At 36.8% G+C, this 24,313-nt stretch overlaps 2 protein-coding genes across 3 annotated transcripts; one reads left to right on the top strand and one right to left on the bottom strand.

Moving 5' to 3' along the window:
• Positions 1–464: 464 nt before the first annotated feature.
• LOC110783950 (putative pentatricopeptide repeat-containing protein At1g02420) lies at positions 465–3,190 on the top strand. Of its 2 annotated transcripts, XR_008932008.1 has the most exons (2): positions 465–2,880; positions 2,987–3,190. XR_008932008.1 is itself a non-coding variant. In XM_021988347.2 (1 exon), the coding sequence occupies exon 1, from the start codon at positions 576–578 to the stop codon at positions 2,082–2,084; it is 1,509 nt and encodes a 502-aa protein (XP_021844039.1). In that variant the 5' UTR covers positions 465–575; the 3' UTR covers positions 2,085–2,955. The 2 variants fall into 2 exon arrangements, 1 of the variants encoding a protein (XP_021844039.1); XM_021988347.2 differs by lacking the exon at positions 2,987–3,190 and having other exon boundaries at positions 465–2,955.
• An 874-nt stretch (positions 3,191–4,064) lies between these two features.
• LOC110783949 (uncharacterized) lies at positions 4,065–23,291 on the bottom strand. The gene is made up of 10 exons (XM_021988346.2): positions 22,832–23,291; positions 21,410–21,469; positions 20,566–20,667; positions 14,632–14,708; positions 12,096–12,219; positions 6,638–6,702; positions 6,211–6,280; positions 4,901–4,976; positions 4,747–4,828; positions 4,065–4,468 (listed from the first exon to the last, which is right to left on the bottom strand). Exons 1-10 carry the CDS (start codon positions 22,881–22,883, stop codon positions 4,328–4,330), a joined length of 849 nt encoding a protein of 282 aa, XP_021844038.1. The 5' UTR covers positions 22,884–23,291; the 3' UTR covers positions 4,065–4,327.
• Between the last annotated feature and the right edge of the window lie 1,022 nt (positions 23,292–24,313).

The raw sequence follows: 24,313 nt of genomic DNA on the forward strand, positions 1-24,313 counted from the left end.
TTATACGTTCTTATAAACTCCTTTCAATATATTAGTATAGATAGCAGCAGGTTCAGCATCTAGGTTGTAGGCTTTTCTGATAGAGAAATAATCTAGCTCAAACACCCACAAGGGTACCAATGGTATGTATGGTTCAGTGGTGATTAGAGCTAGCTGAACTTGGTAGGGATGATTCAGTGGTGATTAGAGCTGAACTTGGTATGTATGGTTCAGTGGTGATTAGAGCTGAACTGAAACCTATTCACCCAGAACTTGTCCTAAATCCGGATTAACCCTAAGGGTAAACCGTTTGCTAAAATCAATTCAAACAAGACCCATTTTGACCAATAAAACGTACTGATATTATATCATTGTTCTACATTTTACGAAGTAAATGATTTTTGAATATTTTCGTAAGGAACACCAAACAAACACAAACACTAGACGTCGAATCGATTCGAAACCACCATGACCCATTTGCCGGGTCTACTTTTAATAATTAAAAATTTAAACGAAATATGACAAGGGAGGAAATTTAAACCTAAAAACTGAAGCAACTCTCCCCCTCATTCCAACTTCTTCCGCGAACAGAAGAAATGGCTTTGAAAATTCTGCATTATCAGTCGCCATTAAGGTACTATCTTTCTCTATCCTCTTCGCAACTTAGATTTTTCACCTCTGAACCCTCTTTAGATCACGACGTAGATAAAGTTTTCCGCATAATCAATGATTCGTCTTCAATCCAAAACTTGAAACAATCCCTAAATTCAACTGGGATTTCTCTGTCAAATGACCTAATTGATAGAGTTCTGAAAAGGGTTCGTTTTAGTCATTCAAATCCACTTCCAGCTCTGAATTTCTTTAACTTAACTGGGAGCAGAAAAGGGTTTTATCACACGCAGTTTTCGCTTGATACTATGCTTTACATTTTGGGAAGAACTAGGAAATTTGACTTAATTTGGGATATTTTGATTGACATTAAGAGGTCGGATCGTTCTTTGATTTCTCATAGGACTTTACAGGTTGTCTTGGGTAGGATTGCGAAGGTTTGTTCTGTTAGGCAAACTGTAGAAGGGTTTAAGAAGTTTAGGAAACTTGCCCCTGAATTTGATACTCGTTGTTTCAATGCATTGTTGAGGGTTTTATGTCAAGAGAAGACGATGGTGGATGCCCGGAATGTGTATCATGGGTTAAAGGGTCAGTTTAAGCCGGATGTGATTACTTTTAATATATTGTTGTCTGGGTGGAGGTCTTCTGAGGAAGCCGAAGGTTTTTTCGAGGAGATGAAGGAGTTGGGTGTGAAACCTGACATTGTAACGTATAATAGCTTGATTGATGTTTATTGTAAGAGTGGAGAAGTTGTGAAGGCGTACCAATTGTTTGATAAAATGCAGGAGGAAGAAATATCCCCAGATGTAATCACATATACGACTTTGATTGGGGGGTTGGGGAAGGCAGGTCAGCCGGATAAAGCTAAGGATGTGTTGAAAGAGATGAGGGAGTATGGGTGTTACCCGGATGCTGCAGCGTATAATGCTGCCATTAGGAACTATTGCATAGCAAAGAGACTTGGTAATGCTTTTGAGTTGATGAATGAGATGGTGTCCAAGGGGTTGAATCCAAATCCGACTACTTTTAACCTGTTTTTTAGGGTGTTTTATTGGTCGAATGACTTGAAGAGTGCATGGAGTTTGTATCAGCAGATGAAGATAGACGGTTGCTTGCCAAACACACAGTCTTGCATGTTTTTAATTAGGCTGTGTAAAAGGCAGGAAGAGGTGGAGATGGCACTTGAGTTGTGGAAAGACATGGTAGAGAAGGATTTTGGGTCGTATATTTTGGTGTCTGATGTGTTGTTTGATCTTCTTTGTGACATGGGAAAGTTGGTTGAGGCGGAGACATGTTTTTTGCAGATGATAAATAAGGGCCAAAAGCCAAGCAATGTTTCTTTTAGGAGAATTAAGGTGCTAATGGAATTGGCAAATAAACATGAAGCTTTAAAGAATTTATCAGAGAAGATGGATATTTTTGGACCACCAGTCAAATTTCGAAAGCCAAATGAGAACTTTGATGATGCCACACCTCTGCGATCAATTGCACGTTGAGTTAGACTGCCACGTGATTTTTCCGTGATGGCTTTTCTGTGTTAAGCTTGTGACCCTTCCATGGTTTACAAGGCCGTTGCACGTCCCTTGATGTCTAGCTTGCAACATGGTTTGACCATGGTCTAGAGATGCAGGGTCTCATATTTCCATCTGCTGGCATAGCATGCTGAGCAAACAGTTGAGTCACTGGGATGGCCAGTACTGACCCTTCTGCTGTTTTTATGAAATGCTTCGCAATAGTTGCAAATGCCTGTTTGTCTCACCTTTTTTGGTAAGCCTGTCTTTTTGAGAATGCAAGCATGGACCAACCAATTTAAAACTTCCTCAAGTTATATGCTACCAGAAGAGCTCAAAACAGCAAACCTATGAAACCGGAAAAACTCCTGAAACCACGAAATCTTGTGAAGTCAAAGGTAGATTCAGCCTAAAGGAAGGTATGTGTATTACGTGTTAGTCAGACGTCAGAAGACCCTTTCTCAGCCAACCCAATGAACAATCAACTGTTTCTCCCTCTTGATTGAAAAGTAGAATTCTTAAATCCATCAAATTTCTCAACTCTCCTCTTGGTTGCTTTGGTGGGCTTTGCTGCAAATTCTGAATCACCTTTGGATGACCAGATAGGTTCAACATACATGTACTGTAGTTCCTTCTGCTACTAAAAATGTTGAATGATGAACATCATATGTGTTCGTAGTATGTATCTATGTAAATCACTTTAATTTGAAAGCATTAGAGAAAACAGGTATACAGGATGCCCCGGATGACTCTGAATCACACTATTCGTCTGGTTTTGCAGGTTCTGGTTCTTTTGTGTCTGATTGTTGTTTTTTATTCGTTTTATACAGAGTACTAATCATCAGTATTCAATATTCATATATGTATCGTAAATGTTGTTTGTGCAGTGGCATCCAACGTTTTTGTGCGACAAATCAAGTTATGTGGCCAAGCTTTGATTAGTGTGCAAAACAGTGGAACTTTTATAACAAGTTCGAATCTCCACTACTAAAATCATCATAGAACATTATAAGAGACCCTGACATTTCTAAAATACCCTTCTCTAGGTAGAAAGAGGGAATTTCAAACAAACTTCAAACGCCGAGATATAATGATCACTTTTTTTCTTTTCTTAAGAGTAATGATTTTTTTGTAAGTTAATGGCATATGTAGTAACTCTTAGGGTTGTAGATAAACATACTTAACATTTCTAAAGTGGAATTAATTTATAAATACATGCCAAAATCACAAAGTTTGTGTAAACAATTTTGCATTTTTTTTATGACAAATTCATTTATTATGAAATCAGCTGATCACTAAAAACACACGTGAGTTGCAGCAATTTGATACAGTAAATACCAATTGACTGTTGGTTCAGTGGTGATTGAGGCTGAACTTGGTAGGGAGGACCCGTGTTCGATCCCCCGCAACAACAATTGGGAGGGGAATGGAACATAACCACTCAGAACTCGCCCCGAATCCGGATTACCCCTAAGGGTGAACCGGATGGTACACCAAAAAAAAAAAAATTAGATACAGTAATTACAATATTTACCATAATAGGTAAATATCTGAGCGCAATCATTTTTAGGAAGCGACGTTACTTTGTAACCTTACGACTCGTTTGGTATGAAATGGGGATAGGAATAGGGATAAAAATTAGGACAACAATGATGTGGATGCAATTGTTCAATTTTAGATTCTTTGGAAGAAAAGCGATTGTAGTAAGGATGAAATTGTCCTTTCATATTTCAAGGAGAAATTTTTAATCTTATAACGGCCCCCATCAGGTACAAGATAGGAGGGATAAGGGATCATTTTATCCCTATCTGTATCCCATATAAATTTTCAATTCCTTCTAAACAAACATGGAATTAGAGAAAGATGGGATAAGAAATCCTTATCCCTAACCACTATCCCTCCAAACAAACAAGCCGTTAAAGTTGCGTATTTGCATACTTGTATATCATTCTCTCTTCTTAAAGGTAAATGGAAAGTTCAGAAGACCCTTATCTTACAGGATGATTAAATTATCATACTCAAATAATGAAAGTACGGGCTCATGCCATACACTAAATTAACCAAAGATCGAGTTTCAAATATACAAAGAAGCTGATGATACAGGCTACTGGACTATCACTGAAAGTTACATTCTGTAGGACACCACAAGTTTTTCAGCAAGGTTGTAATTTTGTCTGAACAGAAGCTCACAAATATGACAGTAAATTTTCAATGAATAGCTGAAGCAGTTACGTTGTCTTTGTTTTGCTCCTCGTTGCTCTACTAAACATGTCTTTTATGTTATGTGAATCTTTCTCTATCTTCACCTTTTTTCCCGGTCTCACTATCTTGGCCGATTTCTTGCCAGTTGATTCTGCTCCCCCGTTTTCCTGTCAAACCACCAAATGGACTTTCTTTTACAACAAGCAGACATTTTTTGTATGAACAAAGCATATTAGGTGCGTAAAGTACTAATTAGAGCGAAGATAATTCAATGATGATCATTGTGTTTACAGCAACAAGCGCATTGTGTTTACTTAAACATTATCATCATTACGCCCATGAAATAGCATTTGCAGAAGGGGAGAAATCCACAAAACTTGACAAAATATACATCAAAATAGTATTTTTGGTGCCTGAAATACAGATTGGAATCCATGACACATACCTGGATCGAGAATTGAAGCCCACTATCTGGCACGGGTGAAGAGTGATCATCTGCTTTCCTCGTCAGATCTTGTAAATCCAACCTGGACAAATAAACCCAGCTTAGCTTTTAACACCACTTCTTCAATCCACATTCAATAAGGTCAAGAGAATACCTTAGATGACTACACAAAAGTTCCACCCAGGGCTTGTCCCTCAAATACTCGCCTAGTATTGATACCACTTCAGCTACTGCAAATTATTCAAAGTATTAGTGATAGAACACAAGATCTATAAAGAAGAAAAAAACAGCAATAAAACACCAAAATCAAATCAGCTAATAGATTATAGAAAACAAAATTTAATGTTGTGCTCCTTTATCTACAAACATTCAGTCAATAGACTCGTAATCATATTCCATGGTACGTTGACATTCTTTTGGCACAGAGCTGATTCGATTGGTAGAAGGAAACGTCATCGCGTGGGAAGCTTTCTAGTAATAATTTAATCAGCAAAGACACCTGTTATAAGTTATAACGGATGTAAGAAAATTACCAAAGAACACACATAGAGAACATAGAGATTTAACGTGGATCACTAACAAAATATGTTAGCTATGTCGACAGGCAGAAGAGAAGAAAGTTTTATTGATCTTGAGGAATAACAGGCAAGACCCTCGTGTTGGGTTGTTCGTAGGAACTTAATTGATTCAAGGCGCAGAATGGCAGATTACACGGAAAGAAAAAGATGATTTTGATTAATAAAGTGGAACTATAGAAAATGTAAATGACATTCAACCTTTCAAGAGGCTTCATTCTTTCCCAATCAACTCTCTAAATGCTTAATTAAACTCATTAATATTCCACATCATTATTCTCTCTCTCATTTGCTCTATCTATAGATATTCTACCTTAACTAACTACTTAATTATAATTCTACTTTGCCCCTACCTCGCACATCGATGTTTACCAATTTCTTCAAGAGTGAAGACTTCAATTAAGTGCCATCAAGTAGATAATTGGTAATCAAGAGTAAGTTTGATATTAACACAAGCTTTGTTGTGATTCTCTAAGCCTTAGGAAGTTTGTCCCCAAGATTTCGCCTTAATTTCCTTGCTTCCACCACAAATCATCCCCCCAGCCCCTCCAATAAAAGGAACGGAGAGAAGATGTGATACTAGTCTGCTTCTGACACATTGGATCATTTATTTTGATCGAGTTCCTTCACTGTTTTTATTAGTCAACTAACAGTCACACCATATCATATAGCTAAGCAGTCGATATTATTGTGCCACTTCAATAAAATGTCATATCTTAATGGATAACAACCTGGATGCCAGCAGATGTTCACATAATTTACTTTTTAGTTTGCTTCTAAAGAAATAGAGAGTAGTTAAGTTCCTCATATAGTCATATAGCGCAACTGATAAAATATTCAACAAAATCTACAGCGAGTCTTGCACATTTTTGGAGATATTGGTTCTTACATGTATGCTTGTCGTCCTGAGCAGCATAGTTCTTGTCTAGCGTGAGTAAAGTCTTTTTTAAGCGGTCAACCTGCAGAGGAAAGATATAACATCAGGAGAAGTTCAGAACTAATTATAAATTCTAAAATCCAGATTCACTAAATTAAACAGGTAAAATTGACCCTAAACTCAGATTTACAAGCAAAACCATGAAAGCACTAACATGAGTGAAACTGATTGAACATAAACGGCCCTCTCATTAGCCTGATTTTAGTTTTTTGGCTCTAATACAATTTGATCCCAAAACCAGCTTACATCTGTTGAACCTAAAAGTACCTTCTGAGTTATTTAATAATCGCAAAAAATTTCAACTATAAGCAATATAGCTATAAGTAATTCAACTACTACTATAATATTTAGTTTTCTAGAACTGACAAGATGAACGCACCTTTGCACACAGCCAAGCTATAACCTTGGAATCATCAAGCCTAAAGAACTTTGTTGATCCAATATCTGCTCAAAACAGAAAAGATATATCTAATGTAATTGAAGAAAATAACTAGTCTTTGACAATAAAGCAAAAAAAGATAAATACATAGAAAACTAAGTCATGTCAATCAAGGCTTCATACATGGGCAGAAATTAACATACAAAATTTAGCAGAAAGATGAGTTCCACTTCACAAGATAATATTGGTCAGCAGAAGCTGGCAGGTTTTAACAACTTAATAGCTGCAGAAGGTGAACTGGGATTATATTAAGTACAAAAGATGAAAAGGGTGTATATTAAGTGTGAGTACAATTTACCTTATTTCCACCTATTTGGGGAAAATTAAGTTCAGATAAAAAAATAAGGGCTACCCGAGTACAATTTACAACTAAAATAAGAAGATCAATTAAGTTCAGATAAGTGAAAATTAGGTGAATAGAATGCACTCTAAGACCAAATAATCGTCTGCCTACAAATAAAAAACCTACCATCTCTCATATGGTGGATTATTTGCACACAACTAGGGAGAACAGCTAATACATAGTTACCACTGTGAAAAATGAGTTTCCATACACTAACCTATCCAACAACCTATGATACTCTGACACTCTCTCGGACGGTTGGTGTCCGGGGAGGTGTCGACACCGATGTCGGAAAAATGTCTGGAATACAGTGTCGGAATCGGCAACCCGGTGAAGTATTAAACCCTAGATTTGGTAATTGAAGGGTTATACATTCGATTATTTTGTTGGAATGTTAGGGCTTTTGTTCGCGAGGTTTAGATAATTACAATGGTGAAATTTTTGTGGTCACCGGCGACCATCTTGGCGGTCCATTTGCCGACGACCGCAGAAAAGAGGAATAGAATAAAAATACATTATTGGTTGTGGAGGGTTGGGAAATTAGGGTTGGAATATGTAATAAGTGGAGTATCCTATGTGGTAGGTACCCACACAACCACTTTTCTCTTTTTAATCTCCAACATTTTCTACTTTTGTTATTTTTTTTTTCTATGAAGCATGGGTACGCCTCCCACTGATTCCCGTACGGGTACGGGACGAATTCGCCTGGGATTCGTACCCATAACGAATCCAAAGGGCCGGGTACACGAGCTACTTTTGGGGACGACTAAGGTGAAGTCGGGGACGGGCTGGGTACGTTTTTTAGGAGGAAGGCACGTACCCAACAGGGCCTTCCTGCTCGCCTTCCTGCTATGAGCCTCTGCTGAGTTTTACAGCTCAAAAACTGATCTTCGGCATAGTGATACCCGAAACGTGGTACATTGCCTCGAACCACGATCTCGGTTCGCTTGTTCCCGTTTCGCGGTGGTTCGCAACCCAAATTGCCGGAAGTGACGCACCAGAATTGAAAACCCTAGCTCTGCAATTGAACCACATTGGTACAATTATGAAGCTCAAAAGCATAGGGCTTTTACTCGCCTAAGTGATGCGAGACCACTGGTGCGTTCGCCGAGATAAATGGTGTTCTTATCTTGGTGAAGAGAGGGGGAGGAGGAGATAAAGAGGCTAAGGTCGGGGAAGAAACCAGCTTTCTGACCTTTGTTTTATTTTTTAAATAAATCTATGTTATTTACTCCACTTTACAACTATCAGCCATTCACCTTTTTCTATACAAACACACTTTCCACCTTACTTTAATAAATAAATAAAGTACTGCCAATATAACAATTAGTGCTTTTCTTATTAATTATTTTTGACTTTCACAGTTTCACCTCTTAAGTTGTAACTAAATTGCAAATTTTATTATTATAAACTACTGCTCCATACGAATTTCTTAAATCCTACTCTGTATTTATTAGTACTACAACATTCCGTGTTATTTTATTAATTTTCCTTTTGTTACTGCATTTTTAATTATAGGTATTCCATATTATTTTATTTATAATTGCTTTAAACTATTTATGTATGGATGTTTAATTTAGTTAAATTCTTTTTTTTTTTGCCGAATCCATGCCGTACCCGTTTTTTGCAATTTTGATTTTGCCGTTTTCAGTCCCCATGCCCGTACCCATTTCCGTGCAACCTAGATTTTTTTACCTTTTTTACTAAATCGAGGTGTGGGAGAATAATGGAAAGTGGGGCAAACCCACGTGCATGCCTGTCCAGCTTATTTCCCATTCCATTATTTTTTTATTTTTTTATTTTCTTATTTTTTTTCATTTATTAATTTACTTTTCATCTTTAATAAATTGTGCTTGGATATTTTGACTAACTTTTATAAACATTTTAATCTTCATCTTTTTTTTTAATTTAACAACTACTTTATTTTTACAACTTTTTTAATTTAACTATTTTTGTATTTTTATAAAAAGTGTCGTTTTTTTCATCCGACACTTTGTATAAGAGCCGTGTCTAAAAAACAAGTCAAGACACTCCTTTGACCGTGTCGGGAGTGTCTGCAAATTTTGGATCAGAGTGTCAGATACTCTGACACCTTGTCGAGCACGACATCGACACCCGTGTCTGAGTAACATAGCCAACAAAGGGTTATATTTTGGCACTTCAATTCTATATGTTTTGTGCTTTGTCCTTGAAGTATGCCCCAGGCTCATTAGAGAGATCATAACTCATGACTCATAAACCTTTTTTCTTTTGTTCATGACACATTCTATGAAGTGGAACTATCACTGCTTCTTCCTGCAAGCCTGGACTGCTAACTTAACCTCATCAGCAAATCTTTGACACTTTACTACAAACTCCACCACAGTAATCACATTCAAAATTAAGATGATCAATAGTTTCATTTGCCAAACCACAAAAGAATCTTAAGGGGCCGATAGAAATATTTCAATTCAGCTTCCTATCCTTGGAAGACAGTCTATAAATTGCAGCTAACCGAGTGATAAAAGACTTTTTGGGCTTGAGAAGTTGTTGCATATAAAGATATAACCCTTTTCCCGGAAACTTGAATGACATCACCACTCTATCTATGATACGACTTCTTGATTGAAAATCTTCCATTCACCACACCGGCACACCCTGCTGAATAGACCACAAATTTCCAAATGTTCTCAACTAGCCAGAACTTTTTTTTCATAAGCCATGACAATCCACTAGAATTACATTTCCACCTTGCACAATATGCATGGATCCACCTGATCTAAAGCTTAAAGTTTGTTCTGTTTCATTGACATAGCCCAAAATAGCTTACTGACAACAGCTTTATCCACGTAGAATATCTGACACTCCAATCCAAAAATTTGCACACTTCGGCACGGTCAAAGGAGTGTCTTGACTTGTTTTTTTAGACACTGCTCTTATACAAAGTGTCGGATAAAAAAAGCGACACTTTTTATAAAAATACAAAAATAGTTGTTAAATTAAAAAAGTTGTAAAAAATAAAGTAGTTGTTAAATTTTAAAAAAAATGAAGATTAAAATATTAATAAAAGTTAGTCAAAATATCCAAGCAAAATTTATTAAAGATGAAAAGTAAGTTAATAAAGGACAAACAGAAAAAAAAAAATATATATATATATATATATATATATATATATATATATAATAATTATAATAAAAAGTATAATTGAATGGGAAAGAAACTAGACAGGCATGCACGTGGGTTTGTCCCACTTTCCATTGTTCTCTTACACCTTGATTTAATAAAAAAAAGGTTAAAAAAAGGTAACAAAAGAGAAAGTGCTAAGAGCATCAATACTAAGGGACTCTTAGCCCACTCTTAAGGAGAGAGAAAGTTTTAGAATTAGCTCTTAATAAAATTGGGGTAGCTCTTAGCCCACTCTTATTTAGAGATTGATGGTGACATCCTCTAAATAGAGATTGATGGTGACATCCTCTAAATAAGAGGTAGCTCTTAGAAATTAAGAGGGGGTGAGGTGGAATGTTGATTGGTATTGCGTTTGCCTTTTGGCATTTTTATTACAAAAATAAAATTAAAAATATGATAAAGTTATCTAAGAGTTGATGTATAAGAGTTAAGTGTATTTCTTGTATTTTTTGGTACCTAACTCTTATTAAGAGTGATGATGAGGTGGATTAGGAGAGAGACTAAGAGGGGGAAAATAAGAGTTATCACTACAATTGATGCTCTAAAGATTAAAAAGAGAAAAGTGGCCATGTGGGTACCTACCGGCTACCACATAGGATACTCCACTTTTTATAGATTCCAAATTTCCAACCCCAATTTCCCATTCCTCCACAATTAATAATGTATTTTATTTTATTAAAGAAGTAAAAGAACAATAGATGCAGATCAGGCGGGAACCAGGAAGCACACTTGCAATTTCTCATTCCTCTTTTCTACGGTCGTCGGCAAATGGACCGGCAAGATGGTCGCCGGTGACCACAAAAATTTCACCCTTGTACTCGCCCAAATCTCGCGAACAAAAGCCCTAACATTCCAACAAAATAATTGAATGTATAACCCTTCAATTTCCAGATATAGGGTTTAATGCGATTCCGACACTGTATTCCGGACACTTTTCCGACATCGTTGTCGACAGTTCGACACCTCCCCGGACACCTGTCGAGCGTCGTATCACGGGTTGGATTGTGTCGACACCGACACCAGCGTCCGAGGGAGTGTCGTAGTAACATAGCAATCAAGTTTTAGCCACCAGCAACTTTGGGAGGGCATATTTGCTCCATGAAATTACAGCTTTCTTAAAAGGTAATGAGCTACCAGTTCACATAAACACACTGCAACATCTTTAAGTTTTTCTCTCTTTATATTCTTAAGATGTAACATTTTTCTTTCTGGCAATCTACTTACATTAGGAATTGAGTCTTTAAATATGTCATTCCTGAATTTTCTTTCTGGCATTCAGCTAGATATGAGCCAACTAGAATTAGAAGTTTACACCACATTAGCCAGAATCTTAGGAACACCTTGCCTCTAGCCCAACAGTCAATCAGATCACTTTTAACCCTAGTAAATGTAAAATAAACTCAATGACTTGATGACTGGTACCGATGTCTAACAAATAGATATATCATTGCTAATCATTTTAGAGTCTTAACAGCCGGAAAAATAGGCTATGGATATTCATAGAGTATGTGCACATAAACAATTGTCACTCATTCCTCCAACTATTCTTCCTTGAGAGATAATATTTATGGGGTTTTAAGTCAAGCTAAGCTTGCATTCTATTTTCAGAGGTGGTCCCCTTCCTTTTTCTGGATACTGGAACTCCTAACCCCAAATCATGGGCAACATTTCACTACAAAGACTAATTAGAAATGGGCGATACATGAGCTCTTGTTTAAAAGTGGAAGGGAACTACACTGAATATTCACACATCTCCTATCATAATGTTGCAACAGCAACCACTGCAAATGGAAATAATACAGCAGACGGTGATAGAGGCCTAGTATGATGACAAATAAGAGGTATCACATGTGCAATGAAAAGAATAAAGTGAAAGTAGTTTTAGATGACCTTTTACTTCACAAACAACACTCATGGAGTTCTCAAGAACTGGCAATAGATGTTGATATCCTGGATAGCCGTCAATATATAGTATCTCATCTAATTGTCTAAATTTTCCCGGATCATCCCGCTTCTGCGTCCATTACAAACACAATATTGGAATTTATAAAGAACTGCAATAAAAACCATAAGGATCAAATATCTGAATTGATTCACAAGTGCATTCAAGATGATCAATTGCCAGGGAAATGTTCCATTATGCAATGATTCTCAAACACAAGATGTTAACCTGAGTATATATATAGGATATATTCATATGTTTACGTGAAAGGTATAAGACTAATGATGCAGAAGGAAAACCCAATGCTATTTGTATCAACTAGGCTAAGATTGAACGAAATTTCAGAGTGTAATACCACAAGTCCACAGACTCCACGAGCCTTAATCAAGCTAACTAGACCACTTTCAATTGAGCTACAAACATACTATTTCCTCTATTTCTTACATATTGCACCATGGTATTACTTTCCAACTCATTACTTTGAGTCTTAATATTTCAAATTATGACCTCATATTACTACAATTTTACGTAAGAATCACAAAAAATGGCCAAAGTCGTATTGTGAATAGTGTAAAAATAAAAATGGTGCGATATTTAAGGAACAGAGGAAGTAATACATTTGTAAGCAAGATTTGCCAAAACTCATTCCTTAAGTGCATAATCCAACATCAACAATATTTTCAAGCTCGATAAGTGAAATGAGCACCATAGTGCAAAACTTGTGCAAAACTCGTTTATCTTCGTAAACAACCCCGTTAAACAATTTGAATGGAACTTTAAGTAGTACGAAGTACGTTTCTTTTAGGAAAAATTGTCAGAAACAACCTTTAATAAACGAATTTGTGGGATGGTTACCTTTTAAAAAAGTTCTTGTAAGAAGAAACCTAAAACAATTTTTTAGTTTTGTCAAAAATTACTTTTGGCCGGAACCCGGTGATTGACTGTACTTTCCACCATTGACCACCCACGTGACCCACTTTCCTCCCATTTCTTTCCTATTTCTCTGCTCCCGTCTTCTCCTCTCCTTTAACTTTTCCAATCTGCCATGGCCAATATTAACTCATTTTCTCCTTCATTAACTCTTAAAAGACAACAAAAATCCTTACTTTAAGAACAAGAACAAACCTAAATTCTTCAGCCTCAAACCCCAAAAACCCATACAAATTATAAAAGCTTCAAATCAAGATCAATGGCAAGAGCAAGAATCTTAAATTCGAAGCCAAACCCGTCATTGCTTTTACACCTAATTTCTTTCACGGCCTTCTAGAAGCTTTGCCAGACTTTCAAGCGAGGGTGAGGTCTTTTACCCTACTTTCATCTCCCATAAAACCCTAACCTCCAACCTTTGCACCACCACTTACTTCCCTTAGACCTCCAAGTCTCCAACCTCTCTTCGTTTTCTCCCAAAATCCCCCAAAACTGTAAAATCTTTAACCATAATAAAACAAACAGTACTAGAAAGAACATCACAAGTCTGAAAACCACTAATTAATAAACATTTTCCAAATATTAGAACTTCAATTACACACATAAAAAATTGACAATAACCAAAACTCAACCAATTAACCCCGAAAACGAGAAGAGAGACAATACAAAATTGAGATGGGAAAAAGAAAGAAAAGGGAGAAAAAGAGTTCATGTGTGCCCATGGGAGTAAAGCCCACTAGAAATAGCCATTCAGTGAAATGGAGAGGAAACAGGGGAAAGAAAGAAAATTTGGGGAAGAACAAAGAGTATAAAGAAGTGATAATGGAAAATGGAGGGGAAAAGAAAAGAAGAATTCAAGTGGGTTCCACATGGGTGGTCAACGCCCGGAAAGTAAAGTCAACCATTGGATTTCAAGCAAATGCGGTCTTTAACAAAAAAAAAAGGTTACATGTTTCTTCTTACAAGATTTTTTTTAAAAGGTTTCTAAAAAATCTGCCCTTTCTTTTAATGTATGTTATCTTTATACAGTTTGATTGGTCAAATTTTATTTACTAATGTACAGAAATTTATGAATTTAACATAAAAAAGTTACACCCACTCGATTTGAGGTTTATTTAAGCTCAATTAAAATAAATGAGTAAGCATGGAAACTCTACTACTCGGTTATGTTTAACTGAATTCATAACCTGACTATTTGATAAACATGAGCCTAGAACAACATTAGGGCACCTGTGAAAACTGGGTAATCAAGATAATTCACTTGAGGTAAACTTCTACTCTTCTAGTTGAAACACCAATTGCTCAAACTGCTAACAGAAAATGGTCATGACTCATGATTTTCCGCCACCAAAACACAGCCAAAAGATATGCAGTCCAAGGCATAATCGAAAGAGCTTCACAAATGTTTTGGTTAAGGTCTATTGTAAACAGAATTTAATGGAAATACTAACAATGTTCTTCACATAGCATAAAAATAAAGCATTGGTTATGCCTAACTGCCAACATAATATTCTGTAAAGTGTAAACAATAGGGTATATCAAAGTACACTCAGGTACCTTCATTCGAGCATCCTCGAAAATGGGAAGCATGATGAAGACAGGATCAACAGGTGTTGACAGATATAAGCTTCCATCTGTATTGATATTGAGATGGAAGAAAATAAATAAAGCAGGTTAAGTTTATGCTGGCAGAAAAATGAATAGTAAAGATGGAAAAAATGAAAGAAAATGCAAGTGGGAGAAAGAGGGGGTTCAAAAGATTTGAATTTGGTCGATTGAGAACAGATGTATTAAATTTATCACGGATTCACAGGCTATTATTGACAGCTTACTCTGTTTCGGTGAAGAAGGACAGAGTATATGCAACTAACAGCCGCACAATCACACAAGTCAAGGAGGGTGCGAGCGTATTTTCAAAGACACACTGCTATGGCATTGATGGCCTATTCCTTACATATCAATGTATCTTTGGTTATTTAGATTTCTAATTATGAGATTATAGGACGGACTAGACAAAGTGAATAAATAATCAAACCAAGAAGATGTCCCAGAAAGTATAATTTGGCTAATCTATAACTTTATAGTCTAAAGGATGCTGGTCCAGGAAACAAAGAGGGAAGGAATTGAGGAGCAAGGACACTTAAGCGCAAAATACAACATTATATGAATTGAAAGATTAGGTCTGTTTTCTTTTATTTAAGATTAAGACGGACTAAATCAATATGGCTCGTTAAACTGTTTCTATTTCTTATTTATTGTGAACGAATAGGAAAATGTTGCATTTTTGGACATGTGGACACGTCTTTCTTACTGGAGGATAAGACAATGTACATCCAACTACCCCAGGGCCCAGTCCATGCAGAAGCCTCTTCATAATGTTGAATTTTTTGTAGTCGTCGAAATGTAGCAGCATAAACCTTTTCTTTCACATGAAGTAAGCAGCTAATTTCATTAATAAGCAAAGTTGGAGTAAAATGGCCTCGATGTTTGAAGATGTTTCTTCAATCCATATCCTTCTACCTAAACATACAACTACCCTTTGAAAGTGAATGGACTGCCTAATCTGGTCTTTAAAAAATGAGGAAAACAAATAACTCAAAAACTAAAGAAAGATAGTCAATGACATCTATCAACGTCCTGAAAATATGATTCATCCTTCCCTTTCTAATACAGCTACCTTCCTTCAAACAATCTGTTCTGTGAAACACACTTGCAGGAGCATGAATTTGATAATCCAAGCTATGGAGTACAAAATGTAGGACAAGACCGACAAGTAAATTAAGGATGCTATCTAAACCAGTTTGTTTCTCATGGCAATTAGGTCATAAAGAAAGCTATTTTCATGTTCAGTGAAAGAAGGGTATCATGAATGTGAAGTTCAGTAAAACTGCAATTAGGAAAGATTAAAGTTTTTCCATATGAAAATGCCTAAGATTATTCATTCAGTTTTACCATATTCATATCACTCAGTGAACACACAGCATTAACGTTATGGTGCGTAATTTTTCCAGTGGTTCCTCTAAGGGTGTTCAAGGAACAACGTCCCTTCCACTTTCAATTAGGAAGGTATACGGGCACACGACTCTAAAAATCGGAACTTCTCCAAAATCGAACATTGCTGGAAAAACTGAGTTCTTGATGTGTTTGGGATTTGGGAAGAAGCATATACCTTAAATATGAGGTATCGTGAATAAATGGTGGGACTGATGAGGATACTATCCACACAAAAGAGCACAACAAGAGGGAAACCTGAGGAAGTACATTGGTAATTTAATACAGGTATAGTATGCCATATCAAGTATTATCAACTAGAAGACAAGTGTCCGTGATTGCTTTAGAGAAAGCTATGGTATATGGTGAAAATTTTCACGAAAATAAGTCGGGAATCCCAGAGCTCAGAAAAAGGTGGCAATGTATACGAGTATGTCATTGATAGCTGACTCCAGCCAACATGAAACATGCCCATTACTTAAAGACGGGAACTGTAAACGTACAAGAATTATATCCATGGATAATAGCTCTCGTCATGAATTCTTATGTAATGGACTAAACAGTAGAAGGACATAATGCAATACCCCAACACCACCCACAACTGCTGCAAACATATTCAAGGAAGAAAAGGAAGTCAGCACTACAGGACAAAAGGGATATAGAGGCAGCCACCAACCCAAGGGCAGTAACCACTCCACAGAGTGGCAGCAGCTATTTTGTTTAGACTACTTTTATTAATTGTTTTTGTCCTATTACTAGCAGTTGGTAATTAAAAGGAGAAGGGAAGGGGAACCAGAAGCATGTTGAGATTTGGTAAAGCTTAGGCTTTGGAGAGTGGTGACCTCAAGTCACTAAACCTAGAGATTGGTGGCCTCAAGTCACTACTTTTATCCCTTTTTGTGTTTTTCATCCATCAAACTAGTTAATATAATTTCTGCCTTTACTTTTATGCTCAAATTTAGCAGTTCATCTCACTTGGTATCAGAGCGGTACAATTCTGGGAGGATAAGTGGTCTGATTTTGTGAGTTTCCCAAACAAAAAAAAAAAAATCAAAAATGGAGTTTGCCGGAGAACGTGCAGCACAGCGAATGCAGTTGTGGATCCGAGAGGAGTACGCATATATTTCTAGCAAGAGAGACCGTGGAATATCAAATCTCATGGAGGAGCGGAGCATCCGAAACGAACTTCAATTGCCGGTGTTTAGCGGAGGAAACCCGAATGGCTGGATCCTTCAAGTGGAAGATTTCTTTCATTTTTTCAGATTAAATGAGAAGATGAAGTTAGAGGCTGCTGCAATTGGCCTTGAAGGGGAAGCGTTGCAGTGGTTTGAATGGGAACATAATCGACAACAATTTTATGGTTGGGACAAATTGAAGAATTTGATGGTTCGCCGTTTTGGTTCGTCATCGGCAACCTCATGGCTGCCACATGTACACCAGTTGGGAGGCAACTCTCATTCCTTGACGGAGAAATCCAAAGAGGAGGTGTTGAATGAAGCGATAACAAGGGGTTCTGCCAAGATGGAGCAAGTAATTAAGGAAGCATTTTTAAAATTCCAGCAAACTATAGATCTGAAGCTGAAATTGGGTGGCGGGACCAGCAACAAAATCCAGACAAACATCACAACGGAAGAGAACGAAGTGGTGCAAACAACCACCACGGACTTTCAAGCTTCCGACAAGGAGGAGATCAAGACAGAGAAAAGCAAGTCATCACCTGTGAGCGAGACACCGAAGGTGGAGGAAATACGACCAGATCCAGAGTTTTCTGATTCCGAAGGTGGTGGTGTTACTGCTAGTGTCTGGATGAATATTAGAGGCAGCCTTAACCTAGGCGGAAGAGGTGGATCTGATGAGAGGCAAGGAGATTTTGGAGGTGGATTCACCGGCGGCGGTCGGGGTTGTTTATCTGGTGGTGGAAGGTTGAATGATAATGTTTCTAGTAGTGTCGCAAGTGGCGTATCCATTGTAGTACTGTTTGAGCGAGGGGGTGCCTCAGGGAGTGGATCGGGTGGTGGTCCTGGTGGCTTCGCCGGTGAGGATTCTGGTGGTGAAGCAAAGAACTTACAGAAGAAGTTCCCAAGAAATGTGGTGTATGGGAGAAGCTTCAAGGAGTCACTTACTGGCTTGGAGAGGAAGACAAGAATTGGAGATGATAATAGTAAGGGCAAATTGGTAAATAGTAAAAAGAATGACATAAGCAAGGGGACATGGTTGGTGAAGCCACGTACCTTAGGGGAAGGAGTGGATAGAAGTACATGCTTTACAGCTGATATTTTTAAGGGAAACTTTTCAAGTGGCCTACAAGCTGGCACCAAGGAACCCATTTACCTTTCACGTGAGGACTCCAAAAAGGCCAGGGCCTTATTTAGGAGGACTATCGCCAAGACCAGTGACCCAGCCCACAAGAGTAAACCCAACTATGTCTCTCCTCTATTAATTTCCCAATCCAATCCATCTACTAACAACCCAATCAGCTTCCTGATCAACATTTCTCCACATACTACTCTTTCCGCTCCACAGCTCACCCTCATTCACTGCAAACTTTTACAAACATTTTTCCCACCCAATTCTCATACCCGCTAGTTCTGACATCATCCAAGGGCAAGTCCCATGAATATGTTTCAATAGTCAAACTCTTAATGGTAAGTCAACACCTCACTGATAAGGAGCTTCAAGGCATGGGGAAGCGAGGTCTTGTTCCAGGGTGTTACAACAACCTATTGTACATTAATCATTGTTGCTGCCAACGCCGAGAAGTGAGTGCCGACTACTATCCACCTTGAGGACAAGGTGGAAGTTTAGGGGGTCGGTATTGTAATGGACTAAACAGTAGAAGGACATAATGCAATACCCCAACACCACCCACAACTGCTGCAAACATATTCAAGGAAGAAAAGGAAGTCAGCACTACAGGACAAAAGGGATATAGAGGCAGCCACCAACCCAAGGGCAGTAACCACTCCACAGAGTGGCAGCAGCTATTTTGTTTAGACTACTTTTATTAATTGTTTTTGTCCTATTACTAGCAGTTGGTAATTAAAAGGAGAAGGGAAGGGGAACCAGAAGCATGTTGAGATTTGGTAAAGCTTAGGCTTTGGAGAGTGGTGACCTCAAGTCACTAAACCTAGAGATTGGTGGCCTCAAGTCACTACTTTTATCCCTTTTGTGTTTTTCATCTATCAAACTAGTTAATATAATTTCTGCCTTTACTTTTATGCTCAAATTTAGCAGTTCATCTCATCTTATCTTAGATGACACAGAGCATTAGACCGCAGAAACAGTAGATAGAGCTAACCCCATATCAAGTACTTTAAAATAAAAGGCTACTCTAGATAGAGTTTAAGTGCGTTGTTGTGAGTGTTTACTCTACAACTCAATCCTATTCGGAATTTCAGATTGAAAACAAAGGTTAGCTTTAAGAAAAAAGGAAAAAGTAAAAAGTATATTGCACTACTTTTCTTCTTTGTTTATGGGAGACAGAAAGCAACTATTGTCTATTGGAAATTTTATAGGATGCATTCTGCATAAACAGCAGTTCGCATAGTACCAGCACGTGCAGCAAACAGTGAACTTCACATTAAATTCTTATAAGAGAAAGAAATCTATAAGCTTGCAATAATTATCATGTACTACCAAACAAGAGCTTCTAAGGAGCTGAAGCAAGGCCCTAAACTTGCAGAGTTGCAGTAATTCAATTGCTATATTCTCTGCTCAAGTCCAAGCTGGACTTCCCCACAACTGAGTTTCTGAGATGATAATACAAAAGGAAATAACTAAAGCCCTCTACCTAGAAAATTATAAAAAAAATAAAAAAAATAAGAGCTATATTAGCAATGCTGGAAATCAAAGTCTAAACAAGGGAAATCACAGCAGTATGAAACCAAAGGGGAATAAAAGCTGAACTCTAAAGTACTATCATGGAATATGGCATTGTTTCTACGCAGCCAAAATACCTATCCACACAAGTGTAATGAACTGGGTTGCATGAGGTCATAATAAGTAGTGCAAGTGATGTTAATGTTAGTATCCTTAGGAAGAAGACAAATCAGGTAGTTAGAGTAGAGATGTTATAAAAGGACATACTAGGTTTAGAGGAGGAATATTGAGAATTTGGTAAGCTTGGGCTTTGGAGAGTGGTGACCTCAAGTCACTATACCTTGGAGATTGGTGGCCTCAAGTCACTACCTATGTATCCCATTTTGTGTTCATTCATCTATCAAGCAAATTAGTAAATTTTCTGTCATTATTTTTCTGCACTAAATTATTAGTTCCTTACAACAAGCTACACAGATCTTCAAATATCAAGAAAAATAATTAATAGAAGGTACAGCACAACGTAAACATCTATACTAAGTTACTCTTCAACAAGTAAACTAGACTCAAAACATAGAAACTAAAGTAGAAACATTCTTGTGACACAGTTGCAAGAAAATTACACATGCTACACTATTAATTCAGATGATAAGGGGATTCAAGAAATTGGGCAAAATGCATTACCTTCGCAGACATATTCCCCTAAAAACCAGGAGGTATGGGATTTCTTAAACCACTGAAGTTCATGAAGACCATCATTGATAAAGAGATAATTAGCTGCAGTTCCTGAAAGATCAATAAGAATAACAATAGAAGTAGATTAGAAGCTGTAGATTGAGACCTACCTAAAGATGCATTGAACATGCAATTGAAGTGCCACCTGTTGGACAATAAAAGGGTTATTTCTGACCTATTTATCTTCTATGCATGACAATGAAGGCCCATGATCCCAACATATTTGAAATGAATGGCAAGAAACAATTTAAAGATAGAGGACATTACAAAAAAGGACCGGGAATTCATAATGAAAACAAGTTAATATAGAAAGATAGTTTTCCCTTTCAGATTTCCTTCTCCTTTCTAATTCAAGACCCGTCAATAGGAACCAATGACATGAACTATATGCTGTCACTGGTGTTATCTTGAATTCTTGAAAGACAGGAGACCACATTTGAATCGAAGTCACAGAATTTCCAACTGATAAACAAATAAAATTAGAAACTTTGTGTTGAGACCATGGTTTAAGAATTATAGAAGCTGGGAATCTTCCAAGATGATAACAAGAGGAGCATTTACCAAAAATGACAAGCATGTTAGTGCAAAAAGCTCAATTATTATGGTTTAGCACCGAAAACACCTTAATGGTACCCACAAAAAGAAGTTACATGTAACCACAACAGCTCTACTGGAAGAAATAAAAATGATAACAATATGATAAAGTAAGATCAGCAATGTAGTGAAAATAGAGACCATATTTAATAATACAAGATAGAATGCACAAATGAAGGGGAAAAAATCTGAATATTACCAGATTTAGGATGGCGTAGAGAGAGCAACTGTCCTGCATCTGACCCAGATGTACCTTTGTCTGTAGGTGGATGTCAATAATGTTAGGATATGAAAACTACTGAACAACTATGATCAAAGTAATCATATTCGCAGCTACAACACTTTAAAGGACTTCATTGCGAAGAATTATTTTAGGATTTAAGCATGATGCAACAAACCCAGGGTGACCATAGTTAATGAAATAATAAAAGTTTGTGCCAGAGTAACTGTCTCAAGACTCCTATAGACAGGGATCAAAGCTTCCCATTTACAAACCAGACGAGGTCTTGTTTCTATTCTATAATGATATGATGCCCAATCAAATGGTGACCAATAAACAACTTGTTTTTTATTCATCGTGATGATGTGTTGCTAGATAGATTAGCTTATTTTCATTCATCTTCATTTGTAAAGCAAACAATTAAAGACATACCAATATCAGAACCTCGTACTGATTCATTGGCATTCATGTGTAAGCAATCAACTAGCAATCTACAAAGCCCGTACTCTTAACAGAACTGCAAGCATATTAAAATCCTTCCATCACGACTTCACAAGTACGCGCAAATTTCACGCATACCTATGTGATCCCCACCCAACCCTGGGCATTTAGGTAACTAAGCTAAAGACTGTTGGAGACATTTAAGTATGGTATGGTATGGTATGGTATGGTATGGTATGGTATGGTATGGTATGGTATGGTATGGTATGAAATGTTAACAAGGAGTCTGTTACTTGCAAGACTAAATGCATTTTGCAAAATCTCAAATGACTTGTTCAGAATTTGTACATTAAGCAATTCATTCCACATGAATCGTCTAACAGCGTGTTTCTCAAACTGATCCAAATTCTTTTATCATAATCAAATTTATGGGAAATACTATAAGATGCATGAGGACATTTCTTGGGGTACTAGTAATAAACTAATAATACAAGTACCATAAAACAACCACATGCTGGGGTTTGGGAGAGTATTATTCCAAATAAAAGTACATATCCAAAAATAACTTTTACAAGACGGAAAAACCTGCATTTTCTATTTCAAGGTAATCTCTTCAAAAATTTCAATTTGCTAGTATCAGTGTATCACATGAAAGATTATCAATTTAACATCTCTTCTGAACGACATCAATAATGCTAGCATGAGACAACTTCCGGGGAAAGGACTGCACTCATGCCACCCTTCATCATCATACAAGCACATACAGTTACACTTTCTTTAAGAAACTAAACAAATAATTCATCAAGCAAATGCCATTAGCTTCAAAACCCTAAATTTTGTCCCAATATAAATTTCAAGTCTATCAAAATCCAAACCTCATATTATTATTCTCAAAATAATTAAAAGCATAAATTTGAAGAAGAAAAAAAAACATGAAAAGGGGAAAGAGTTTGGGATAACCTGGGGCAATGAGAACCCGAATTTCACCATCAGGACTTTCCCACCAATTCATTTTGCGAGAAACCCCTTCTGGCCAAACAAGGGTTTTGCTCTAAAAAAGTGGGAAATTTGCAAATTGCAATTTCACGGAGTATACCCAGTAAAATTAACCTAAAACCCAATTAATATAACTTGATTTTTGCTTTAACAATTGTATTTGGGAGAGGTTATTGATCGTAAAAAGAAATCACCAGCTTAACAATCGAAGAAAAATGAGATGAACTAGGTAAACCGTGCCCCGCTTTTCTTATGGCTTGAATTCTGCCTCCTTCGCGCCAATGCATTGCGACTTGTACCTTTTTCCCGCTTTTTTTATCGATCACTACGTTCCTAGGCAGGGGTGTCTTTGTGCATAATCGGGTTCGACAAGTTGTCCAAATTTTATTTTCAAGTTGTTGGAGTCCGTTTGACCTGAAATCTCAAGATACACTACACAATAACACAAAGCAAATTAGTACTCAAAATGACTCTTTAGAGCTCATATAACGCAGAAAATTATTAAGAGACGGGGTAAAAACTCTATATAAAATGCATATATCATAAACCATGACATGAAATGTGAAATTCCTCTAAGCATTATTGTTATTTAACGTATGTGTTGCACTAGAAAATAAACTAAGTATCCATGTCCATCACAAGTTGTTAAGATCCAAGTTCATGATCACTAATGTGATGCAATTACACTTCATACAATCATGCATAACTCACGCGGATAATTGTAGCAATCCACATGCTTTGTTAGTGGTTAATATTGTTAAATGAATTTACCCTATTTATATAATATGAATATACCTAAAATTTCTCACTTACTCATTAAATATAGATAATTGCATATTTATAGTTTTACTTTCTTAATAGTAAATTGGATAATTGAGTTTCCCACTTGAGAAACAATGCAGAAGGGATAAGTTTTTCACGTCAAATTACTTAGAGACAAGTTGATTATTGAACAATATGGATGATTCAACTAATCAACTCCTTATTGAAAACATATCATAAGTGTGATTCAATACACTATGATCTACAACAATCAACCCATTAATGCGAGGTCAATCATATTACACATTTATTTTTCCATGTATATATAATGCACCAAGAAAATGTAGTTATTTTAATATACAATTTGTCATTTCGGATAGATTACTCCATAAATTATTTTCTTCATAGGAAGACATTTGTAGATTACGCCAACTCATTGTCGTCTTCTCCTCACCATGCATTATGAAACACTATGTTTCATCAAATAAATATAAAAAATGGCTTAGTTAATTAGAAATTTTATGCAGGAATTGAATATGACATGACGATTAGGGCCAAAATTGCACACATACAAAACTAACCAGTTGATCATTATTCATAAATCTCCGCTTTGGTTTGAGTATTTCCTAAAAACGATTGCCAAAGTTTTTTCGATCTCTCTTTTTCTTAGGTAAATTATTCACA

This window comes from Spinacia oleracea, chromosome 1 (assembly GCF_020520425.1).
Source record: "Spinacia oleracea cultivar Varoflay chromosome 1, BTI_SOV_V1, whole genome shotgun sequence".
NCBI lineage: Eukaryota > Viridiplantae > Streptophyta > Magnoliopsida > Caryophyllales > Amaranthaceae > Spinacia > Spinacia oleracea.

Excerpts from the sequence above, each read along its gene's own strand:
- LOC110783950 (XM_021988347.2), top strand. The coding sequence starts at position 576 with ATGGCTTTGAAAATTCTGCATTATCAGTCGCCATTAAGGTACTATCTT.
- LOC110783949 (XM_021988346.2), bottom strand. The coding sequence starts at position 22,883 with ATGAATTGGTGGGAAAGTCCTGATGGTGAAATTCGGGTTCTCATTGCC. Across the intron at positions 14,709-20,565 it reads AGGGGAATATGTCTGCGAAG|ATGGAAGCTTATATCTGTCA; the intron begins GTAATGCATTTT and ends ATATCAATACAG. Across the intron at positions 6,281-6,637 it reads TAGCTTGGCTGTGTGCAAAG|GTTGACCGCTTAAAAAAGAC; the intron begins GTGCGTTCATCT and ends TTTCCTCTGCAG.